Source organism: Protopterus annectens, chromosome 13.part0 (assembly GCF_019279795.1).
Source record: "Protopterus annectens isolate FY-2018-M chromosome 13.part0, PAN1.0, whole genome shotgun sequence".
Classification (NCBI taxonomy): domain Eukaryota; kingdom Metazoa; phylum Chordata; order Ceratodontiformes; family Protopteridae; genus Protopterus; species Protopterus annectens.
Genome location: NC_056747.1, coordinates 772,251,874 through 772,272,453, shown reverse-complemented (window position 1 = coordinate 772,272,453; position 20,580 = coordinate 772,251,874). Strand labels below are relative to the sequence as shown.

The following is a 20,580-nucleotide window of genomic DNA, read 5'->3' as shown; positions in this document are numbered from 1 at the left end:
AAACAAACCGCTAGTGTAAACTGCTCAAAGTACAGCTGAACCTATTCTTACAACTGAGGCCCCTGCTACAATTCTTGAATCGACCTCAGAAATTTTACCCACTACGGTGGTTGACTTATCAGACACCATCCCTTGGATGTCTCTACCCCAGCGTGGTGCTGCTAGGCCTCAGCAGCCATGTCCATTAAGGCCAAGCAGCCAAGACTACTAAATCAGTGCCTGTTAAACCCCCTCATCCAGGCCCTCTTCTAGTTCTCAAATGCTTTCTTTGGCAGAAGATTTAATTTCTTTAATTAGAGGATCTCAATCTCACCCAGACAGGGCCTCTCAGCCCCAGAGAAGAGACCTAGGGCAGAGCCCCTGAGCCAGTGTCTTCTGATGATTCTGCTGATGAATCAGACATAACTGACCAGCCTGAGGCTCCCTTCTCCAATTTTGAAGATTCTGATGCTGAAGAATCCATTCCAGCTGCTTCCCACCAGAAGAATTCTCCTTTGGAAACCTTGCATGCCATGCGAGAACAGTTCCAATGGCAGCAACAGGATTTCTCAGACTCCAGAAAAGACTTAGGACCTTTCTGCACCTCCCACAGCACAGGCCCTTAGCTATACCTCCTGTTCTCTCTGTGGTGGATGATGCTTTCAATGATGTTTGCTCCGCTCCAGATTCTTTACCCCAGCCCTGCCAAACCAGACAGATTTTACAGGGTGCCAGATCATCACCACCTTTACAAGGCCCTCTTGCAGACCCAGAAACTATATCCCAGGGTCCCAAGGCAGTAGCCCACCACAGCTAAAAATCCTATTCCTTCTGAAAGGGAAGCAAGGTCACTAGACAGATGGGGTAAAAAGGTCTACACTTCAGCTACTCTCTCAGCTAGAGCTTTAAACTGTCTGTTTCACATGATACAATACCAAGAGTTTATGCTTGATCAGTTAACTAAAAAGCTAACTACTGATGAATCTCTTGATAAGAAATATGTATTAGAGATGGTAAATAACATACAATAGGTTAGCAACCATTCCTTAAAATGTGGCTGTGATGCACTGGAGGCTTCATTTAGATCAGCCATGACAGGCACAGTGATAAGAAGACATGCATGGCTAAAGGAACAAGCTTTACCGGATCAGGTTAAAGCTAAGTTGCTAGATGCTCCTATGGACAAGACAAGTTTGTTTGGTACACCTGCCCAGCAGGTTATGAAGAAAATGGAAGAAAAGGCAAAATCTGTTCAAACTGTTAAAGATTTCCTGCAGGTTCAACCCCCAAGGTTTAGCAGGAACTGGCCTGCCAAAAATTGGTCCTTTCCTGACTCCACAAAATTTCAAAGGGGCAGGAATAGACGTTCCAGAGGCAGAAACCAATCCAGAGGAGGTGCCTACAGAGGACGACAGTGGCAAGGTAACAACAGAAGCACAGACACAGCCACTGCCACTACATCAGCACAACCACAGTGACTTAATCCTAAATCCTACCAGGGAACAAATAGCAGCTCCTCTAGGCGGAAAGTTAACTTTATTTTCAAAGAACTGGCACTACATAACAAAAGACAAGTGGATTTTACAAACCATAGATCAAGGTTACGGTTTCACTTCCACACTTTACCAGTCAAAGAGGAATGCCAAATCTACCTCCAAATCAAAAAACAGAGGCTCTCAGATAATGGAGTTAGCAAACATGAGAGCTGTGGAAAGAGTGCCAACAGCAGAACAAGGAAAGGGTTCTACTCCAGACTATTCCTAGTTCCAAGAAAGGAAAAAGTTGGAGACCAATTCTCGACCTGTCCACCTTAAACACATACATCATTGTCCCAAAATTCAAAATGCTGACCTTACAGCAACTTCTTCCCATGCTGGGCAAGGAGTCTTGGCTGGTAACTCTAGATCTCAAGGAGGCATACCTGACCAATCTGCAGAAGATACCTCAGATTTCTTGCAGGATCAGAGCACTATCAATTCTCAGCATTGCCCTTTGGCTTATCTACTGCCCAGAGTATTCACAAAATGCCTGGCATCAGTAATCGCCATTGCAGACTACAGAATTCAAATTTACCCATACCTGGACGACTGCCTGCTACAAGGGACAACAAAAGCAAGCTGACAACAGATTTACAAAGGGTCATTTACTTGCTACAAGGACTGGGATACACAGTCAATTTACAAAGTCAAGGCTGATACCATCCCAAACAAGGACATTCTTTGGACACAGTACAACAAATGGCATTCCTGACTACAGAAAAACAAAAGAACTTCCTCTTTACTTCTTGGCACTAACAAAACTGAACAAGTTAACAGCAAGAAAATTTCTACAGGCCTTGGGCTTCATGGCATCATGCATAATCTTGGTCCCATTTGCCAGACTACATATGAGAAACTACAGTGGTACCTAAAGAATTTATGGTCCCAACACAGACACAGTCTAGAAACAGAAATCCCACTAATTCCATGCTTAAAACAGGAGTTCCTATGGTGGGCTCAGACATGCCAGTCAAACCCAGGCCTGCCCTTCCGCAGATGTCAACCAAGCCAGACCATCACAACAGGCCAGACCTAGGATGGGGGCCCACATGCTGGACAAATGCGTGCAAGGATTGTGGACACAGGATCAACTTCACCTGCACATCAATCTAAAAGAAATGCTGGCAGTAAAACTGGCAATCCAAAAGTTCAACCATTTCTCAAAGAGGGCCAGTTGATGATAAGGACAGACAACACCACAGTCATGTGGTACATCAACAAACAGGGAGGCACTCATTCATACCCTATGCAGAATGACCTTGGAGCTGTGGACCCTGGCACTCAGCTACAACATTCAGTTACAGGCAATATTTGTACCGGGAAAGACAGTACTCTAGCAGACATACTAAGCAGAACCACTTGGATGCCCACGAATGGAAGCTGCACCGGACATCTTCAAGACCATCTCAAAGAAATGGGGAATGCCACAGATAGACCTATTCGCATCACCTCTCAATCACCAGCTCAAAAATTCTGCACAAGGACATTCCACCCACTAGCATGGAAAGTGGACTCACTCTCCTTCAACTGGGAAGGCCTAACAGCATATGCATTCCCTCCTCTTCCTTTGATACACAAGGTACTACTAAAAATCAAGGAAGAGCGTCCAAAGATAATCCTGATAGCCCCAAACTGGCCAAGACAACACTGGTACCCACTACTGAAGAGCATGTCTCGGAACAACATGTACCTGATGCCTTTGATGTTAACTCAGAACAACTACAGCATCATACATCCAAACCTAAAACGCTGCAACTGACTGCATGGAACATCACATAGCAGCAGCTAATCCAGAACTTTCCCAAAGAGTTAAAGACATTATTCTTGAAGCAGACCTTCAACAAGAAAGAACTATGCTGGAAAATGGAAAAGGTTTGTCATTTGGAGTACGAAGAGGAAAAGATGTGTCAAACATAGATATGCCTAACATTCTGGAGTATCTGGCGAACTTCTTCATTCAGGCCTGTCCTACTCCTCCATCAAGATACATGCATCAGCTATTTCAGCAGAATACAGCTTTGATCCTCCTGTTTTTCGCACCTTTGCTCAGGCAGTTCCTCAGAGGAATCAAGAATGTAAAACCTCCAAAACCACCATTACCAGCTTGGGACTTAAACTTTGTGCTAGAAAAGTTGACACTAGCACCCTTTGAACCAGCAGCAACAGCAGACCTACAACACCTGTCATGGAAAACTGCTTTCCTACTGGCAATTACTTCAGCAAGGAGGGTTTCAGAACTACAGGCCTTAATGGCAGTGCAACCCTTCTAATCTTCCACCAAGATAGAGTGTCCTTGAGGACTAATCCTACATTTATGCCTAAGGTGGTATCCAGAGTATCTTTAAACCAGGCAATCCACCTACCTTCCTTCTTTCCCAACCCACAAAACAGAGGGAAAGAATACTGCATACCTTGGATGTACATAGACAGCTACGCTACTACTTGGACAGAACAAAAATAGCAGAAAGACTGACCAACTTTTGTAGCCTATGCAACAGGAAGGAAGGAAAAGCTATTTCAAACAGACAATCTCCAAATGGTTAGGAAATTGCATACGTTACTGTTACTCCTTCCATGGAAAACCAATTCCACAGAACATAAGACCTCATTCTACAAGGGCAACAGCCACTACCACAGCCTTCTTACAAGGGTGGCAACCAAAGACATTATTTACTTGGACCTCCGTGCATACATTTGCCAAGCATTATAATTTGCCTCTTTATTCCAGATCCCGAGCAGAGTTTGCCTCTGATGTACTGCAAGGGATCTAAAACACCATAATCTACCTTTATCCTCCTCCCTAGTTGGCTATGGTATTCTACCCACTTGTTATGACTGCAGATGCATCCATGAAGGACATAGTACAGTTTTGTACCTACCATAAATGTAGATGTCCGAACTGGATAGCATCTGCAGTCAGACTCTCAGGGCCTCCTTCCCTCTGTGGTACTCCTAGGGTGTTTACCCTCCTAATAGCTAGCTGTTGGGAGTCTTTATGGTGTATTTGTTTGTATATATGTACATATATGCTTATTGTTGTGTTTACCTCTATCTATTTGGAAACATTGGCATCTATCCAAATTTTACCCTGCAAGAGGGCTACTGGCATCTGGGGCAAGAAACACTGAGGAAAATGGCGTCGGCTGATGCTTTTATACCCGAAGACCAGCAGAGATGACGTCGGGTGGAGTGCGACATCAGCGAAGCGGACCCGACTTTGGAATCCGGCCGACTGCAGGGCTGCCTGACGACAGGACAACCCACTTGTTATGACTGCAGATGCTATCCAGTTCGGACATCTACATTTATGGTAGGTACAAAACTGTACTTTCTCCTGCACAGGCTTCGGGTGAGGGCAGGGGTCAGTCCTTTCGTAAACAGACCCAATGACCTACCTTTTCAGCTGCCAGAGCCTGCTCGTCTGGCAGCACCTTTGGGAGGAAGGTTGGCACTCTTCAAAGGAAATTGGAATTTAATTACCCAGGACACATGGGTATTGGATATCATACACCACGGCTACAGGTTTTATTTCCATACCTTGCCTCCTTTCAAAGGCATGCCAGACGTTCCTCCTCAACAAAGAATAGAGGCTCACAGACAGGTTTCTCTGTTGCTCCAACTAGGGGCCATACAGCCGGTCCCTCTGCCAGAAGTGGGCCTAGGATTTTATTCTCGCCTGTTCCTAGTACCAAAGAAGGGGAACACGTGGAGACCAATTTTGGATTTATCTATCCTCAACACTTATCTGGACATTCCCAAGTTCAAAATGTTGACGTTGCAGCAGCTTTTACCTCTGCTGGGCAAAGATCATTGGATGGTAACTTTGGATCTCAAGGAGGCTTACCTTCATGTTCCTATCAGACTCAGTTGCACACAGTATCTGCGTTTTCGAGCTGGGACTTCTCACTATCAGTTCTCTGTATTGCCCTTTGGCTTATCTACTGCGCCCAGAGTGTTCACGAAAGTTCTGGCTCCAGTAATAGCTTTCTTCAGACTAAAAGGGATACAGATCTATCCTTATTTGGACGACTGCCTGATTCTGGCTCAAGGAAGGGAAGAGCTTCTTCGTCATTTGGAGTATGTGATAGCAGTGCTAAGATGCCTAGGGTATTCTGTGAACGAAATAAAGTCCAGTCTAGTACCCTCTCAAGACATGTGCTTTCTGGGTGTGAGACTGAATGCAGCAGCCCAGATGGCCTTTTTAACCCCGGACAAACAAAAGAGTCTATCCCTTTACTTCCGTCAACTATCTCATCAGTCTGGGCTGACTGCAAGGACAGTCCTTCAAGCCTTAGGGTTCATGGCATCTTGTATTCTGGTGCTTCCCAATGCCAAACTGCATATGAGGAAGCTACAATGGTATCTCAAAAATGTATGGACACAGCACTGCCAGGATCTGGACACTGTCATTCCAATAATACCTTGCATTCAGAAGGAATTTTTGTGGTGGGCTCAGGAATGTCACCTAAACAAGGGACTCTCTGTGACCCGGCCAGAGGCAAGTCGGATTTTAACGACAGATGCCTCAGACAAAGCTTGGGGAGCTCATCTGAATGGAAAATGGATACAAAACAAGTGGCCTGTCAGACTACAACATCTACATATCAACATGAAGGAGATGTTAGCAGTCCAGTTTGCATTAATAGCTTTCAAGGAATTCCTTCTTCCAGGACAGGTGTTGATTCTAACAGACAACACAACTGTCATGTGGTACATCAACAAGCAAGGGGGAACGCATTCTTATCCTCTATGCAGGCAAACAATGATTTTGTGGGAGACTGCTCTGTTTACAGCTCAATCTTCAGGCAAGGTTTCTGCCAGGAGCACAGAACTCCTTAGCAGATGTGTTGAGCAGACGAATTATGGATCCCCACGAGTGGAAATTGGATCCTCATGTATTTCAGAAATTGACAGTGTCATGGGGAACTCCAGACATAGATCTGTTCGCTTCTCCACTGAACCATCAGCTGCCAAAGTTTTGCACAAAAAGGTTTCATCTCACAGCTTGGAAAGTGGATTCTCTTTCTTTCAATTGGAGCAATCTTCATGTGTATGCCTTTCCACCTCTGCCTCTCCTCCCAAAGGTACTTCTGAAGGTCAGACAGGACAAGCCAAGGATGATTTTAATAACTCCAGATTGGCCTCGACAGCACTGGTACCCATTACTGAGAAGTCTAGTACGGAAGCCTCCATGGCCTTTGCCTTCGGTTCCACACCTGTTGTCACAGGAAGACGGCCATTTGCTCAATGTCAAACTTCACTCTCTTCACCTGACAGCCTGGCATATTCTGTTTTGAACCATAAAGGGTCTCAACTTCCACAACAAGTTTTGAATGTGATTTTGGAAGCTAGACGGCCTAGTACAAGGAAAGTGTACGCGGATAAATGGAAGAGATTTTTATTTTGGAGTACAGCAAAGGATTTTGATGTTTCTGAGCCTAATTTAAGTGTGGCTCTTCAATATCTTACTGAGTTACTGGACAAAGGTTTGTCCTTCTTTTCTATTAAAGTTCATGCTGCAGCAATTTCAGCTCACTATGATTGTGACCCGCCATTGTTTTCTCATCCTTTGTTCAAGCAATTTCTTAGAGGGGCAAAGAATATCAGACCCCGAAGAGCTCCTACTCCTGCTTGGGATCTCAATTTTGTGTTGGAGAAACTCACTCTACAACCTTTTGAGCCTGCAGCTACTGCTGAGTTGAAATATTTATCATGGAAGACTGCTTTTTTATTGGCCATTACCTCTGCAAGAAGGGTTTCTGAATTGCAGGCCCTTATGGCAGTTGAGCCTTTCTTGATTTTCCATAAGGATAGAGTATCATTACGTACTAATCCTTCCTTTATGCCTAAGGTGGTTTCTAGTGTGGCTTTAAACCAGACTATTCATTTACCTACTTTTTATACAAATCCCCAAAATAAAGGGGAAAAGATTTTGCACACTTTGGATGTACACAGGCAGTTGCGTTATTATTTGGACAGAACTAAAGGGTTCAGGCAGTCTCAGCAGTTGTTTGTTTCTTTTGCTTTGAGTTCTCAGGGCAAGCCTGTGTCAAAACAAACTATTTCTATGTGGATTGGGTTTGCATTGCTTTCTGTTATTCCCATCATGGCAAGGAGGTTCCAGCTGGGATTAGGCCTCATTCCACTAGGGCTACTGCCACTTCCACAGCTTTTTTGAGGGGAGTGGCAACCAAGGATATTTTAGAGGCAGCTACTTGGAGTTCTGTGCATACCTTCTCTAGGCATTATCACCTGCCACTTTACTCTAAGTCCAGGGCTGGTTTTGCCACTGCTGTTTTGCAGGGCATTTTGGCAGCTCCTGCTTCCTTATAGTTAGCCATCCTCCCTTATCTCTGCTTTGGGATTCTACCCAAGTGTTAGGACTGCAGCAATGTGAGATGAAGAACATAGTACAGTTTTGTACCTACCATAAATGTAGATGTTCAAGATCCACATTGCTGCAGTCCAATTTTCCCTCCCTCCTTCCCCTCTGTACTTGGAGGTGTTTGTGTGGGTTGGGTTGTACATATTGTGTGTATTATATCTATTGTACATATAGTTAGTGCAAGGGTGGTTGGTTATTTGTTTGCTGTCTTTTGGTTTTGACCTTTCTTTTTAAGGTCTTCTGACATCTGGGGCAAGAAAAGACTGAGGATATGACGCCGGTCATGCGCATTTATACCCTGACGTCCTGACGTCAGTTAAATGCGCCCTGACCGACGTCAGCCTTATACTTTGATATTCGGGCCGACCGTGGACAGCGGACTACCCAAGTGTTAGGACTGCAGCAATGTGGATCTTCGAACATCTACATTTATGGTAGGTACAAAACTGTACTTTAGCAAATGTATGTGTAATTAATATGTGTTCATTTGTTCTTCTATATTACTGAATGTTTAAAAGTGTGTGGGTCTCTGTGAAGAGTTTTTGACTTAATCCAGTCAGAAAAACCCAGTAAACAAAAGCAAAACAAAAAAACATGGTTTGTGCCACAGTTGATAATTTTTTGAGGCAATGTGTTTTATAGTGTTCAGATCAGCGGATGGGATATTCTAAGCAAAGGATTTAAGTTAGTAAGGAGTCCTTTAATGCCTTGTATGTCAGAGATAGGTGGTCTCCATGAAGGTAATATAATACAGAAAATAGGGAGAGGTGCTGTAGTCTCTGCTTATTAGACTAGCTTTTAAGCTTTTTCTGCCTTTTTTTGTGACTAATATTTAAGCTTTACCATATGGAATGTGCAAGTATGTTATGAAACTCTCTAGGAACTGGCACCAGTATTCAAAACTACACCAAAGCACTATACGAGCATTTATTAGATGCATGGACTCAGGAATACCTGACAGGACCAAGTCATCTTCCGCAGGGAAGAGTAAACTTGTCTGGTGGACATCTGCAGTAAATAAACTCTATGACAAAAGGAAAGAATTGCTGTCCAGGACCAAAAAGGAGCAGATGCCCAAATGGAAGCAATCTCTCCTTAACCTGAACAAAGCAATAAGAGCACTAGTGAAATCCTCCGAAGCAAACTTAGTCCAAATTGGCCACATCTGCTAGAGACTATCATAAGGCCGCCTTCACATATTTCTGAAATCTCAAAGGAAGCGCCCAGATCTGTTCAGAACTGGTGGTCAAGGACACCACATATACAAATGCGGTAGATCTAGCAAACTTGCTGGCTGACAGATTCCATGAACACTTCATCCCTCTGTCCCCCCCATCAGTAAATCAGGACATCCCCAGTACCTGCCCCTTTCCCCTTTATATCTAGGGAACAGATAATCACTTCTGTCTCAGGCAAAAACCCGATAACATCCCAGGCTGCATCCTGCATGACCTCAGGCAGGAACTTGCAGCACCGTTATGCACCCTTTTCAACCAAAGCCTGAGTACTGGCTTCATCCCAGCTGAGTGGAGGACAGATACTGTCATCCCTTTGCACAAAGGTGGAGTGTCCACCGATCCAGGAAATTATAGACCCATTAGCCTAATTAGCCTGATCTGCAAGGCCATGGAAAGGATTATTATGGACCTCATTAACAAGAACATTGGCAACCTCCAAACACTCTATCCCCCACAGTTTGGCTTCAACAAGGGGAGGTGATGTGTCGACTACTTTGAGAAAATCACCAAAGCCATGGACGAGGGGAGAGACTGTGCACACAGCATACCTTGACCTGGCCAAAGCCTTCAACACTACTTGGGCGTAATAGATAAACTGTCTCAACTAGGCATCAATCCGTATGTTACCAGATGGGTAGCTAACTAGCTCACTGATAGAACCCACCTAGTCAAAATAGGGGAAGCCACCTCAAGCGGTAGACCCATAACAAGCAGCGCACCCCAGGATTCTGTCTTGGGGGCTCTGTTATTTGGGATATACTTTTCTGAGGTGCAGACCAAAACCAATGGGTTATGACTGACCAAGTTTGCAAGTGACTGCAAGCTGGGCACTGTCATCAGTTCCCCTAGTGATGTGGACATCCTCCAAGAGGGTCTCGCCCAAACAAATGACTGGTGCCAGAAACATGGCCTCAAGCTGAATACTAAAAAGTGCATCATCATCCCCTTTGGGGAGAATGACGTCTCCACAGATTACCACATTAATAACATTCTAAGCACGCAGACAGTCGTAAGGGACTTGGGCACCCAGGTTGATAGCAACCTGACTTTTGACCACCATGTTGCTTCTGTTGTATGGAAAGCTTTGTATATGGTCCAGCTCATAAGTAAAGGTATCTCATCCAGGGACAAGGAGGTCATAACATCCCTGTAGTCTTCCTATATAAGACCCATTATTGAATACAATGCCCTGTTCGACATGTACCTGGCAAAGCACATGCAGCAGCCGGAGAGACCGTAGAGATTCTTCGCCAGGAGAATCCAGAACCTCAAAAATCTACCATGCACAGATGGGCTTAAAAGGCCTCTATCTCTACTCCATTTCATACAGACTCTTCAGAGGGGACCTCTGTCTGGCATACAAGGCTATCTCAGGCCCCGCCTTGATGGGACTGCTGCATATAAGTTGAGCTGCATTCGAGTAACCCACACGTGCGGTGCGGCCTCATCCTGGTTTGTGACATCAATAGGACTTTTTTGGTGGAACAGATTTGTGTCCCAGAGACTCCCCCCATCTATGGAATAGACTCCCTCTCCATGTCTGCTCCTCTGTACCCCTTTTTTAAGTGCAACCTGGGTAACTGAATAGGAAACAAAAAATACATCCTTGGGATTCCACCTGTGTCCCTGCTGGACAGGGGCATCGGGTGTTGACTTGTCTAAACTTGGGCTAAACATTTGGCTAGGCTTATAAGGGCCTCAGGGCTAATAGCTTAGTAACTTCCTATGAAACAGTACAGTTTTCTTATTATTGCTTTGATAAGAACGGTTTATAGTGGGGCATTTTGGCATAGTTGTTGTCTCCACAGAGGTTCAGGTGAGCAGCTGCTTACACTTTGTAGATGGTAGGGGCTATATGGGTGTCAAAAAAGAAATCATAGGCTTCAAAGACTTTAAGCTTTGACCTGTTTTTACTTTTAGTTGTCTTATCTGTGGGGGGCACTTTTTGACACTGAAGGTACATTTTTTCTACTGCACTCTATATGCGTAATGTTAACTGCCATTTGAAAGGGAGGTGTTGTCAGTGGGGTTAAGGACAGTGCTGCTACCATTGTGGTCATATGTATATTTCTTGAGCCAGGTGCTAGTCAGTTTTGACATCTGAGGGAAATGATGGCAAATGTCTTGTGCCAGAAGCTTGAGGGGAATCTGTTACTGGCAGGGAAGGTGAGTATATGAGTCATCCTCTTACCTGTTGGATATGACCATGTAGTCAGTTATAGATCCAAGTTATTATGGCTTTGTTCATTTTCATTGCTTAGGTCTCTAATTTGCATTTTTTACCAGTTTTACTTGCTGTTTTGTCCTACTGCCCCCTTATTTTTATCGTGTGATGTGACTACTCTCTGATCCCTTTTGCTTCCTTTCCAGTTATGTACTACTTTTCTCCAGGCTTAGTTATACAGTGTATTAACTTGCTTTCTCAGTGCTTTCATTTTTTTTTTTTTTTTTTTTTTTTTTAGCTCACAGGACTGAATGACAAAATGGCAGAGTACACCAATACAGCAGGAGGAACGTCACTTAATGCAGCATTGATGCATACATTACAGAGACACAGGGACATTTTGCAGGTAAGGAGAGAGACTTAACAGATTTGTCTTCTGGATGCTGGCATAAGTCTGTCACTTTGCAGTTTCTTGCAGAAGTGACAATTAGAGGCCCGTCTCTCTCTAAACAGTTTGTGACCACCTAGATGTGCTCAAGTAACATTCTTTTCAGTCTGGTTAGGCCAGTTTGTAAAAAAAAAAAAAGTGACCTACATATTTTCTCACTAACACTGTTGGCTATTCCTTGCCAACATCTAATTTTAAAGTTTGGTAAAAAAAAAATTCTTGTCATACAGAACTGAATATTGATTTAGCTTTTGTTCAGGTGGATGTGCTCATTAGCACTACCATTGAAACTTTTGATGTTGAGCCTTCACCTTTTTAGGTTCAGAAAAGAGACAATATCAGGTTTTCTGGAGATGGCCCTCCTTTACCCTTTGAGTGCACACAATGGCATATGGTTATGCTGGAAGATGAGGCAAAACAGTTGCCTAAAAACATGTACACAAATCAGTGGAGGTCTTCTAGCAGTAGAAATTATTTTGTCTCACCCTGAGAGAGGGGTTATGGCCAACTTGCTTTATTAGGCATCCACATGACCCACCATTACATCTCAAATGACCTATTTACCAGGGAATTGAATGCCATTGGGAACATTTAGACACTGAACTTAACTGCTGAGATGTAGATCCTGTCAGGGGGGGGAGAGAGATCACTCATTGAGTATTTGCCTTGCGGTGTGCCGTGGTGTGGAGAAAAGCAGTTGGAGCAACAGGTGAGTCTTTCAGTTGTCCGAGAGGTGGCCAGTCTGATTAAAGAAAAAAGGTTGTGGGAGAAGAAATGAAACCTTAAAACTGACAGTAATGCAGTAGATTTCTTGAGCTTGCTTGGTCATTTACCAGACATAGTAAAAATACAACTCTAGATAAATGTTTTGAGCAACAATTTGGTTGGGTGTTTAATCAAAATGAGTATTTTTTTCTTGTAGAGAAAAGTTAAGTTTTGTTTTGAGATTTTAAATACGTTCGCCCTTGGCTATGTAATTTCTAGATGCAAGTGTGGGGATGGGTAACACTTCTAATTACATACAAGACATCAGTAGTATGTGAAATGGTGACTGCCAAGCTAGATAATTGGTATGATTAGCATCACAGTCCTCTCTTATTGAAGGATGGAAAACTTGAAGAGTATGGGGGTGAGAGGTTATTTACAGGAACAAAATAGCGCTTCATCCATTAATAATACTGAGTAGTATTTAGATGTTGATCTGTATGTGGGGGGCATTCATTTTCTTTAATGGATGAACATAGTGACTTTCAGTACTTAAGCAGGCTCAGACTACAGCAGCAGTAAAGTACAGGCACTGTGACATCATCATTCATCATCATCATCATCCCCTTTTTCCCATTTACATGGGGTCGGGGTATTGTATTAACTGTTGCCAACTCTCTCTATTCAGTGCCACACTCCTGCCACCTTCAACACTCATGCCTGACTGTCGCAGATCTTCTTTCACACAATCCATCCACCTCTTTGCTGGATGCCCTCGCTTCCTCTTACCTTCTTCCTGTCTGTCCCAAATCTCCCTCACCAGATTTTCTTCTGCTTTTCTACACATGTGCCCATACCATCATAATCTGTTTTCTTTGATCTTTTCTGCAATTGGAGCTACTTTGGCTTCTGCTCTTATGTCCTCATTTTTTCGCCTGTCCCGCAGTGTGCATCCTACCACCTTTCTCAGGCACTTAATTTCCATCACCTCTAGCTTCTTCAACTGTTCTGCCTTTACTGCCCAGGTTTTCTGTACCATACAGTAGTACTGGTCGCACCACTGTTTTGTACACCTTACTTTTCAGCTTCTTTGGCATTCTTCTGTCATATACTACACCTGATACTCTATGCCAGTTGGCTGCAGTCCCTCTGATTCTAGCTTTGACCTCTTCATTCAGACTACCCTTCTCCTCAACCACCCCTCCCAGATACTTGAAGCTGTTTACCTGTTCCACTATCTTTCCATCTATCTCTATTCTCAGCTTCTTTTGATTTCCCCAATCTGATGCCATTACCACTGTCTTATCTGTGCTTAGTTTCATCCCATGTGCCTTCAGATTTGCATTCCATTCTCCTATCCTTTGCTGAAGTTCTAGATCAGAGTCTGCCTGTACTGCCACATCGTCTACATACAGCAGCATTTTTGCTCTGACCCCTCCAACCTGTTTGCTGATGTAGTCCATTACCAGTATGAACAGCAGTGGGCTCAGAGCTGAACCTTGGTGTGCACCCACTCCCACTGGGAAACCCTCAGTGAGGCCAAACACTGTTCGTACTTGAGTCACTGGGTCCTTGTACATAGCCTGTACTAATTCTGCCAATGTTTCTGGGACTTCAAACCACCGCAGTACTGCCCAGATCAGCTTTCTTGGGACCTTGTCATATGCTTTCTCCAAGTCTAGGAAAGCCCAGTTTGACTCTCTCCTCTTCTCTAGTTTCTTCTCAAGTATCTGTCTCAATGCAAACATAGAGTCAATTGTGCTGCATCCTGATCTGAATCCGAACTGTTCATCTCCCATCTTACATTCTACTATTCTGCGTATCCGTTTATGAATCACTCTCTCCAGAACTTTCATGCAATGTGGCACTGTGACCTTTGCTGTATAAGTGTGTGTGTGTGTTGGGGGGGGGGGGGGGTCTGTCAGCCACCACAGTATTTTGAATTGGCAAGTGTGGATAAATACTGGGCATGGGGTTGGGATATTAATAGCTACTGTTACAAGAAACAATACTGCTATTAAATTTGTAGTGTAACTGCATGATCTAGGTCCTCTTGCAACAAAACTAAACCAACTGGCCTTGGAGCCACTTGGCAAGTAAAACTTTCCCAGGCTTCTGTAGTCCTTCATCCTGTTCTGTAATGCACTGTGGTGCTTAGCCTCTCCAGATCATCATTGCTGTGCATCAGCTGACAAAGTAAAATGACCCACACGCATTTCATTTATTTTAGGTGCCCCTGTGGGAAGAAAATTTTCCATAAGAGAGACATGAGCATTGTGCATCTACTTGGTGAGAGACATAATGCCCAAGCCTCTTTTTTTTTTTTTTTTTTAAAGAGAAAAAAAATTGTAGCAAATGACATGCACACACTTTAAGAAAAGTACTCTCAACCTAAGGCGAGGATGTCCTTCACCTACCTGGCCTTGAAGCTTTTTTGGCAGCAGCCCCACCTTCTGTTTAGAAGGTTAAACTTAAACTCCATAAAACTATCTGTTTCTGCATTTTCTATCAACCTGCCCTGAATCAAGTCATCAGTTAAAAATTGAAGTTGTTGATTCTGGGCATGCTGATTCTCCTGGTTTACAAATCTCATTGGAAGTGATCTCCATCCAGACAGACAATGTTAGTAGTGGAATAATTTAACAGGCAAAGAAGAACCATATCATACCCCCTTGTTGAGAGGTCATGAGGATTTGATAATGGGTGATTGCTTCTCAGCACTTTCTGAAGCAATGCATATTCCAGAAAATGCTAGCTGTCTTGTGTACAGCTCATCAGATCTATTCTATTGCATCACTGGTTGTCTTTCAATCCAGTGGTAGCATGTCAGATATTCAACCTCTGGGGCCAGGCTTGCTGTGATCCCATTGCTTCCCAGTGTCCAGTACTAAGTGCAGCAACTACTTTACCCTGATTCCTCCGAAAGACTGTCACAAAGGGACACACTTGTTGGATAGTGGCCTTACTGGTCTCTTCTTTGCCTTGCCACCTTTACCTTTGATGTTTGGTGTCTTACAGAAAGTAGTTTGCAAAGTCGAGGTGAACTTCATTGTTCCATGTAGGGCACAAAAAACATGGATTCCCTTGGTCAGTCTGCACTTGAAGCACCATTGACTTGTACAACACCTCCCCCCAAAGATCTCTGTCTTCTGTCTCACCTTGAAGTGTTGGCCACATCCAGAGTTAGTCAACCCAAAGTTAATCTTAGTTTATCCATTTCCTGTAATTTTCACCCCCCCCCGTTATCTCAGAATGCACTATTCATTATTTCTGCATCTCAGAAGAAATCCATTCAGAAGATATACAAAAGTAAATGAACACATTTTTCAATATAGACAACCATTCAAAGTATTGACCCCCTTTCTCTGTGTCTATTCCAGAGGTTCTACAGTTTCTCTCAGAATTGTTTGAGGTATCCAGTTATTTCCAGAATCTTTTTGAAATTTATGCAAGGCCTTTCTAAAAAACTTTTTTCTTTGCTCCCCTGATGAAGATCTTGTTCTACCTTGTGACCTCAGTTTTGTGTTAGAAGCCTAGACTAGATCATCCATATTAATCAGCACAGTTAATATTAGTCTCCTGAAAGGCACACACTGGTAGAAGTTATATGTTAGAATGGTCTCAGAATGACAAGTGTCCAGCTTTCCATACATGAATTTTCAGTAAAGACAGAGTTTCTGTCAGGACTAATTCTGTTATCAGTAAGATTACTTTGTAGAGTTATGAACAAAATCCAGTTAAGTTGATAACAATACCATCTGTATAGTAGAGACCCTCCTTGAGTTAATTCTTAAATGTAATTTCTTTAAGTTTGAAGGTCGAATGTACTTACAGACATCTGGTGTAGCAATGGGCTCCCCCTGTGGAGGGGCTTACGCCAACAGCATAATGGCCCATTGGGAGAATTCCCTCCTATTTCATGACCCAACCTTCAAAAGGCATGTCGCCTGGTACACTAGGTACCTGGACGACATGTTCTTTTTGTGGAAAGGCCCCCTTGATGATATTCCATCCTTTATTGCCTCGATGTCTAACATGACTAACTTTTTGGATTTTACCTATGAAAGTAACCCCTCAAGTATCAACTTCTTAGATATATGGTTACACAAGGATGAACAAAACTTAAGATTTAAAAGTACTATTTATCGGAAACCTACACATTCTAACGGTTTCTTACATTTCTCCAGCAGCCACCCGTACCACCAAAAGAAAGCTGTAGTAAAAGGGCAAATGGTACGGGCAGCTAGGATGGTAACTGAAGAAAAAGACTTCCTAGACGAATGTGTTAAGCTTTCCAACATGTTTCACAATAGAGGTTACCCTTGTAAGATGGTAGGGGAGATAATGCAAGAAGTAGTACAGAAACGGAATATAGGGCACTTTAGTCCTATATTAAATACAGAAGTACAACTTCGTACTGCAAACAGGCAACTTGAAGGTGAACATTGTGTTCGTGTAGTTCAACATGAATCACAGTGTAACCTAAAGTTCCTGTGTACCTTCTCCATAGACCATAAATTCATTCGTGACATCTTATGTAAGAATTGGGTTATACTTTCAAGGGACAGAAACTTCAATGAAAAATTTGGGGGCCCTCCATCCATTACATTCAGAAGAGGGGTCAACTTGAAAAACTTGTTAGAAACTGGCAAATCTACCACACGTACACACAATTTTGGCATGACAAAATGTGGGTTTTGCACTCAATGTAAGTTCATAAAAGAAGGGTATTCTGTGAACATTAATAACATTGAGTACAAAATTAGGGGTAAATTCAACTGTAACACCAAAGCGATAGTGTATGTGGCAACTTGCTCAGATTGCCACGCTTTCTATATAGGAAAATCAGAGCGTAAACTTAAACAACGTATATATGAACACTGTTACGCTATTAATAAGAAAAATGAGACAAATGCACTAGCTTGCCACATTATTGAACATCCAACACACAAATTTAAATTCACAGTGTTAAAGCAGGTAGACCACACTCCATATATTGGCCCCTGGCAAATCCACCTAGAGATGGAGGAATTATTTTGGCAAATTAGAACTGCAGCTGGTGATATACCAGGGTTAAACGAACAAACATCTATTGCTTGTGTCCTGAAAAAATTGGCCTTGAAAAGATAGGTTATTTTCAATTTACGAATTAAACTTATAAGAATGAGTTTAATGCACCCCTGTTGTTGTTGCTGACATTGTGTTTAGAATGCAATAATTTTGATTACTTTACTATGGGCTGGCATTAGATTTACTTGATGTGTTTTTAAAAATATATACATACATACATCTTTCAGTATGTGGATTTTTATGAATTAAGCTTAATTTAGTTTAACTTTTATGTTTTATCTAATAAGTTTGCGTATTTAACACACATTTTTAAATAATACTTATCGGGCATTTAAACAGTACTTAAGTAACTGCTTCTAGAAATGTACTTATAAAGCACTGACAATAATGCTTAAAAGCACTGAGTAGATAATGTTACTAGGTGAAAAAGTCTTGGTAACATTTACTACTCTACAGACATGCCCCTTTTAAAATTTGATGCTTCTTGTCTGTACATTTTTATTGTTTAATTGTTTAATAGCATTATCAATTAATTAATGACTAAGATTTTAAATATGAGTTGCTGCCTGGGAGTTTGTTTTGAATTCATTCATTTGTTTGTTACTCTGAAGAAGGAGGGGCACAGGTCCTTCCGAAAGCGCTTAGTTTATTAAATCGTGTTTTCAAACTTATTTGGAGTTTGCATCTGTTCTACAGCGTTTTGCTCACAGTTTCTTTCGCCATACTTGTGTTTTCTTAGTTTGTTCAAAGTCCTTTTAGTGTAAAATCCATACATGTACCTGTTCTTTTCCTGAACCTTTATAATGGGAGAGTATATTCTTCATACCCTAGATGTTCATAGACAACAGAGATTCTGCCTTCACTAGACTAAACTGTTCAGAAAAGATGAGTAATTCATCACCTTTGCATCTTACAACCTAATATGTAAAGTATGTAAAATAGCCCTTTCCATATGGCTATTTGTATTTCATTTGCTTATTCTTCACACAGCAAACCTTGGCCAACCAAACCAAAGGCTCATTCTTGAAAAAGGTTGTCAGTAGTAAGTGACCTTGTAGAATTTCTGTGTAGAAGAAATTTGTGCTACAGCAACTTGGTCTATATTGCACACCTTTGCCAAATGCTATATATTGGATATATTGTCCATGTCTAGGCCTCTTTTGGGGTAACGGTCCTGGAAGGTATCGTCCCATGTTGCCATCCAGGGCTTGTTAGGTAGCTTGGGATTTTGACCTATCAGTTGGAACAAACAGGATGATTATGATAAGGAAGTTATGTGCTTACCATAATACTTGATCCTTTCCTCCTAGTCTGTCTAAAATGACAGCCAACCTTTCATGCCACTTCTAATTTTATCATTATACTGAAGACTTAGACCATTTGAACCACTTTTACTCATCTCTGTCATACTGTATCAGTCGTGGCCTTCTGTTTCTTTAGTCTTCCAACTTGATCCGATGAGTGTTAATTCCCAGGGGATTATGAGAAGGAAAAGATCTCAAGGAAGCTTGAGCACTAGCAAGGTCATTTTCAGGTCTGACAAGCAACTTGGCACCCATCCATTTTAGTGGATGGACTAGGATGAAAGTGTCCATTGTTGATTTAAATCTTCCTTTTTCTGGCATTGGAGATGTCACAGAACCCATTTCTACCTATTTGGAAGCGTGCCTTAATCCTGTTATTTCTATATGTATGACCCCCAGTTAAACATACTAACCCCCCTCCCCCTTTTTAACAGATTGTCTAAGGTTAATATTCAGCCAAGCACATTGTGTATACTTGATGTGCAATTTTTGTACATCAGTATTCCTCGTGAGGTGGGGTATATAGGCTATGGAAGGCTTTCCTAGGGATAGCGGATATAATAATTCTGATTTTTGTGCCGCCTTGTCACTCCTGGATATGTTGCATAGGATGACTGTAGTTTATCATCAAGGTAATATTTACCATCAGTTGAATGTTACTACACTAGGGGCCCTCTCTTGCCCCATCTGAGGGCTTTTTTTGAAATGGTATACAGTTATAATCAGAATGTAATCATAGTTATGGTATTTGGATATATGGAGACTTTTTTTGATTGCTGACTGCTGTAGAAGGGTTCTGGGATTTGGCTTGAAAGTTAATGTTAAATACATTAACTCAAATAAGTTTCTTACTTTTACGTTGTTTTTGTAATTTACTGCTAATGGTTTAAACGTTTGTTGCCAATCTAAAAGATTGAAGTGTGAGCGCAAATGCATATCATAAGCCCTTTAGCAGAAATTCTTTGCTTTACTTTGTTCTTCCAGTTACCACCCACTAGATATACTTAATAGTAATCCAGATTTCCAGTTTATCCAGTTAAAATATATTTGCTGTGATGACATTTTTTTGCAAGATGCTGAGTTACTTGAAATCTAAGTTTCAGGCTGGAGAGTACTGTGAAGGATCAATAAAACTGAGTTTGGAAAGGTTAAAACAAATGTCTGTGGTTGAATTATTGCAACACAACTAGGGGTAGTGATGGTGATTCTGTGAAGTCTGATTTCAGATACTGTGCAGCATATCCAGTTGGGAAGACTAAGGGTGGTGGAGTCCGCCTTCATTAAGGACAGGCACACTTCCAGACTGGTTTGCCAGCATGACGCACTGGAACTACTCCAGGTGCAACTGACAGTTGGCAAGACACCCATCCCAAGTTATAGCCAGCTATAGACCCCCCCTCCATGACTCAGGACACCCACTCCTCCTACCTGGACCTACTTGACTCCATCAAGGTTTCCTCTAACACCCTGATCCTTGGTGACTTCGACTACCCCACCATAGACTGGGTGAACTATTCCTGCATTAATGCACTCACCCAACGATTCCTTGACTTTTATCAGTTTTAACGCACTAGACAAGCTCATCTCCTCCCCCACAAGGGGAGAAAACACTTTGGACATGGTTCTCACCAACATGGGTGATTGCTGCACCACTCCCGTAATATGTTCTTCCATGGTGAGATCAGATCATTGGTCTGTTTCATTCGAAGATTCTGTCCCACCCAACCCCCCCCCCCCCCCAGCAGTAAC

The 20,580-nt window shown here is 42.4% G+C and overlaps 1 protein-coding gene across 1 annotated transcript in view; it reads left to right on the top strand.

Moving 5' to 3' along the window:
- GOSR1 (golgi SNAP receptor complex member 1) overlaps positions 1-20,580 on the top strand; it is a gene marked incomplete at its 3' end in the record, with an annotated part of 465,216 nt that overhangs the window by 62,703 nt on the left and 381,933 nt on the right. The window contains 1 exon segment of the mRNA XM_044054478.1: positions 11,603-11,710. Within this exon segment, the coding sequence (XP_043910413.1) occupies positions 11,603-11,710 (108 nt within the window).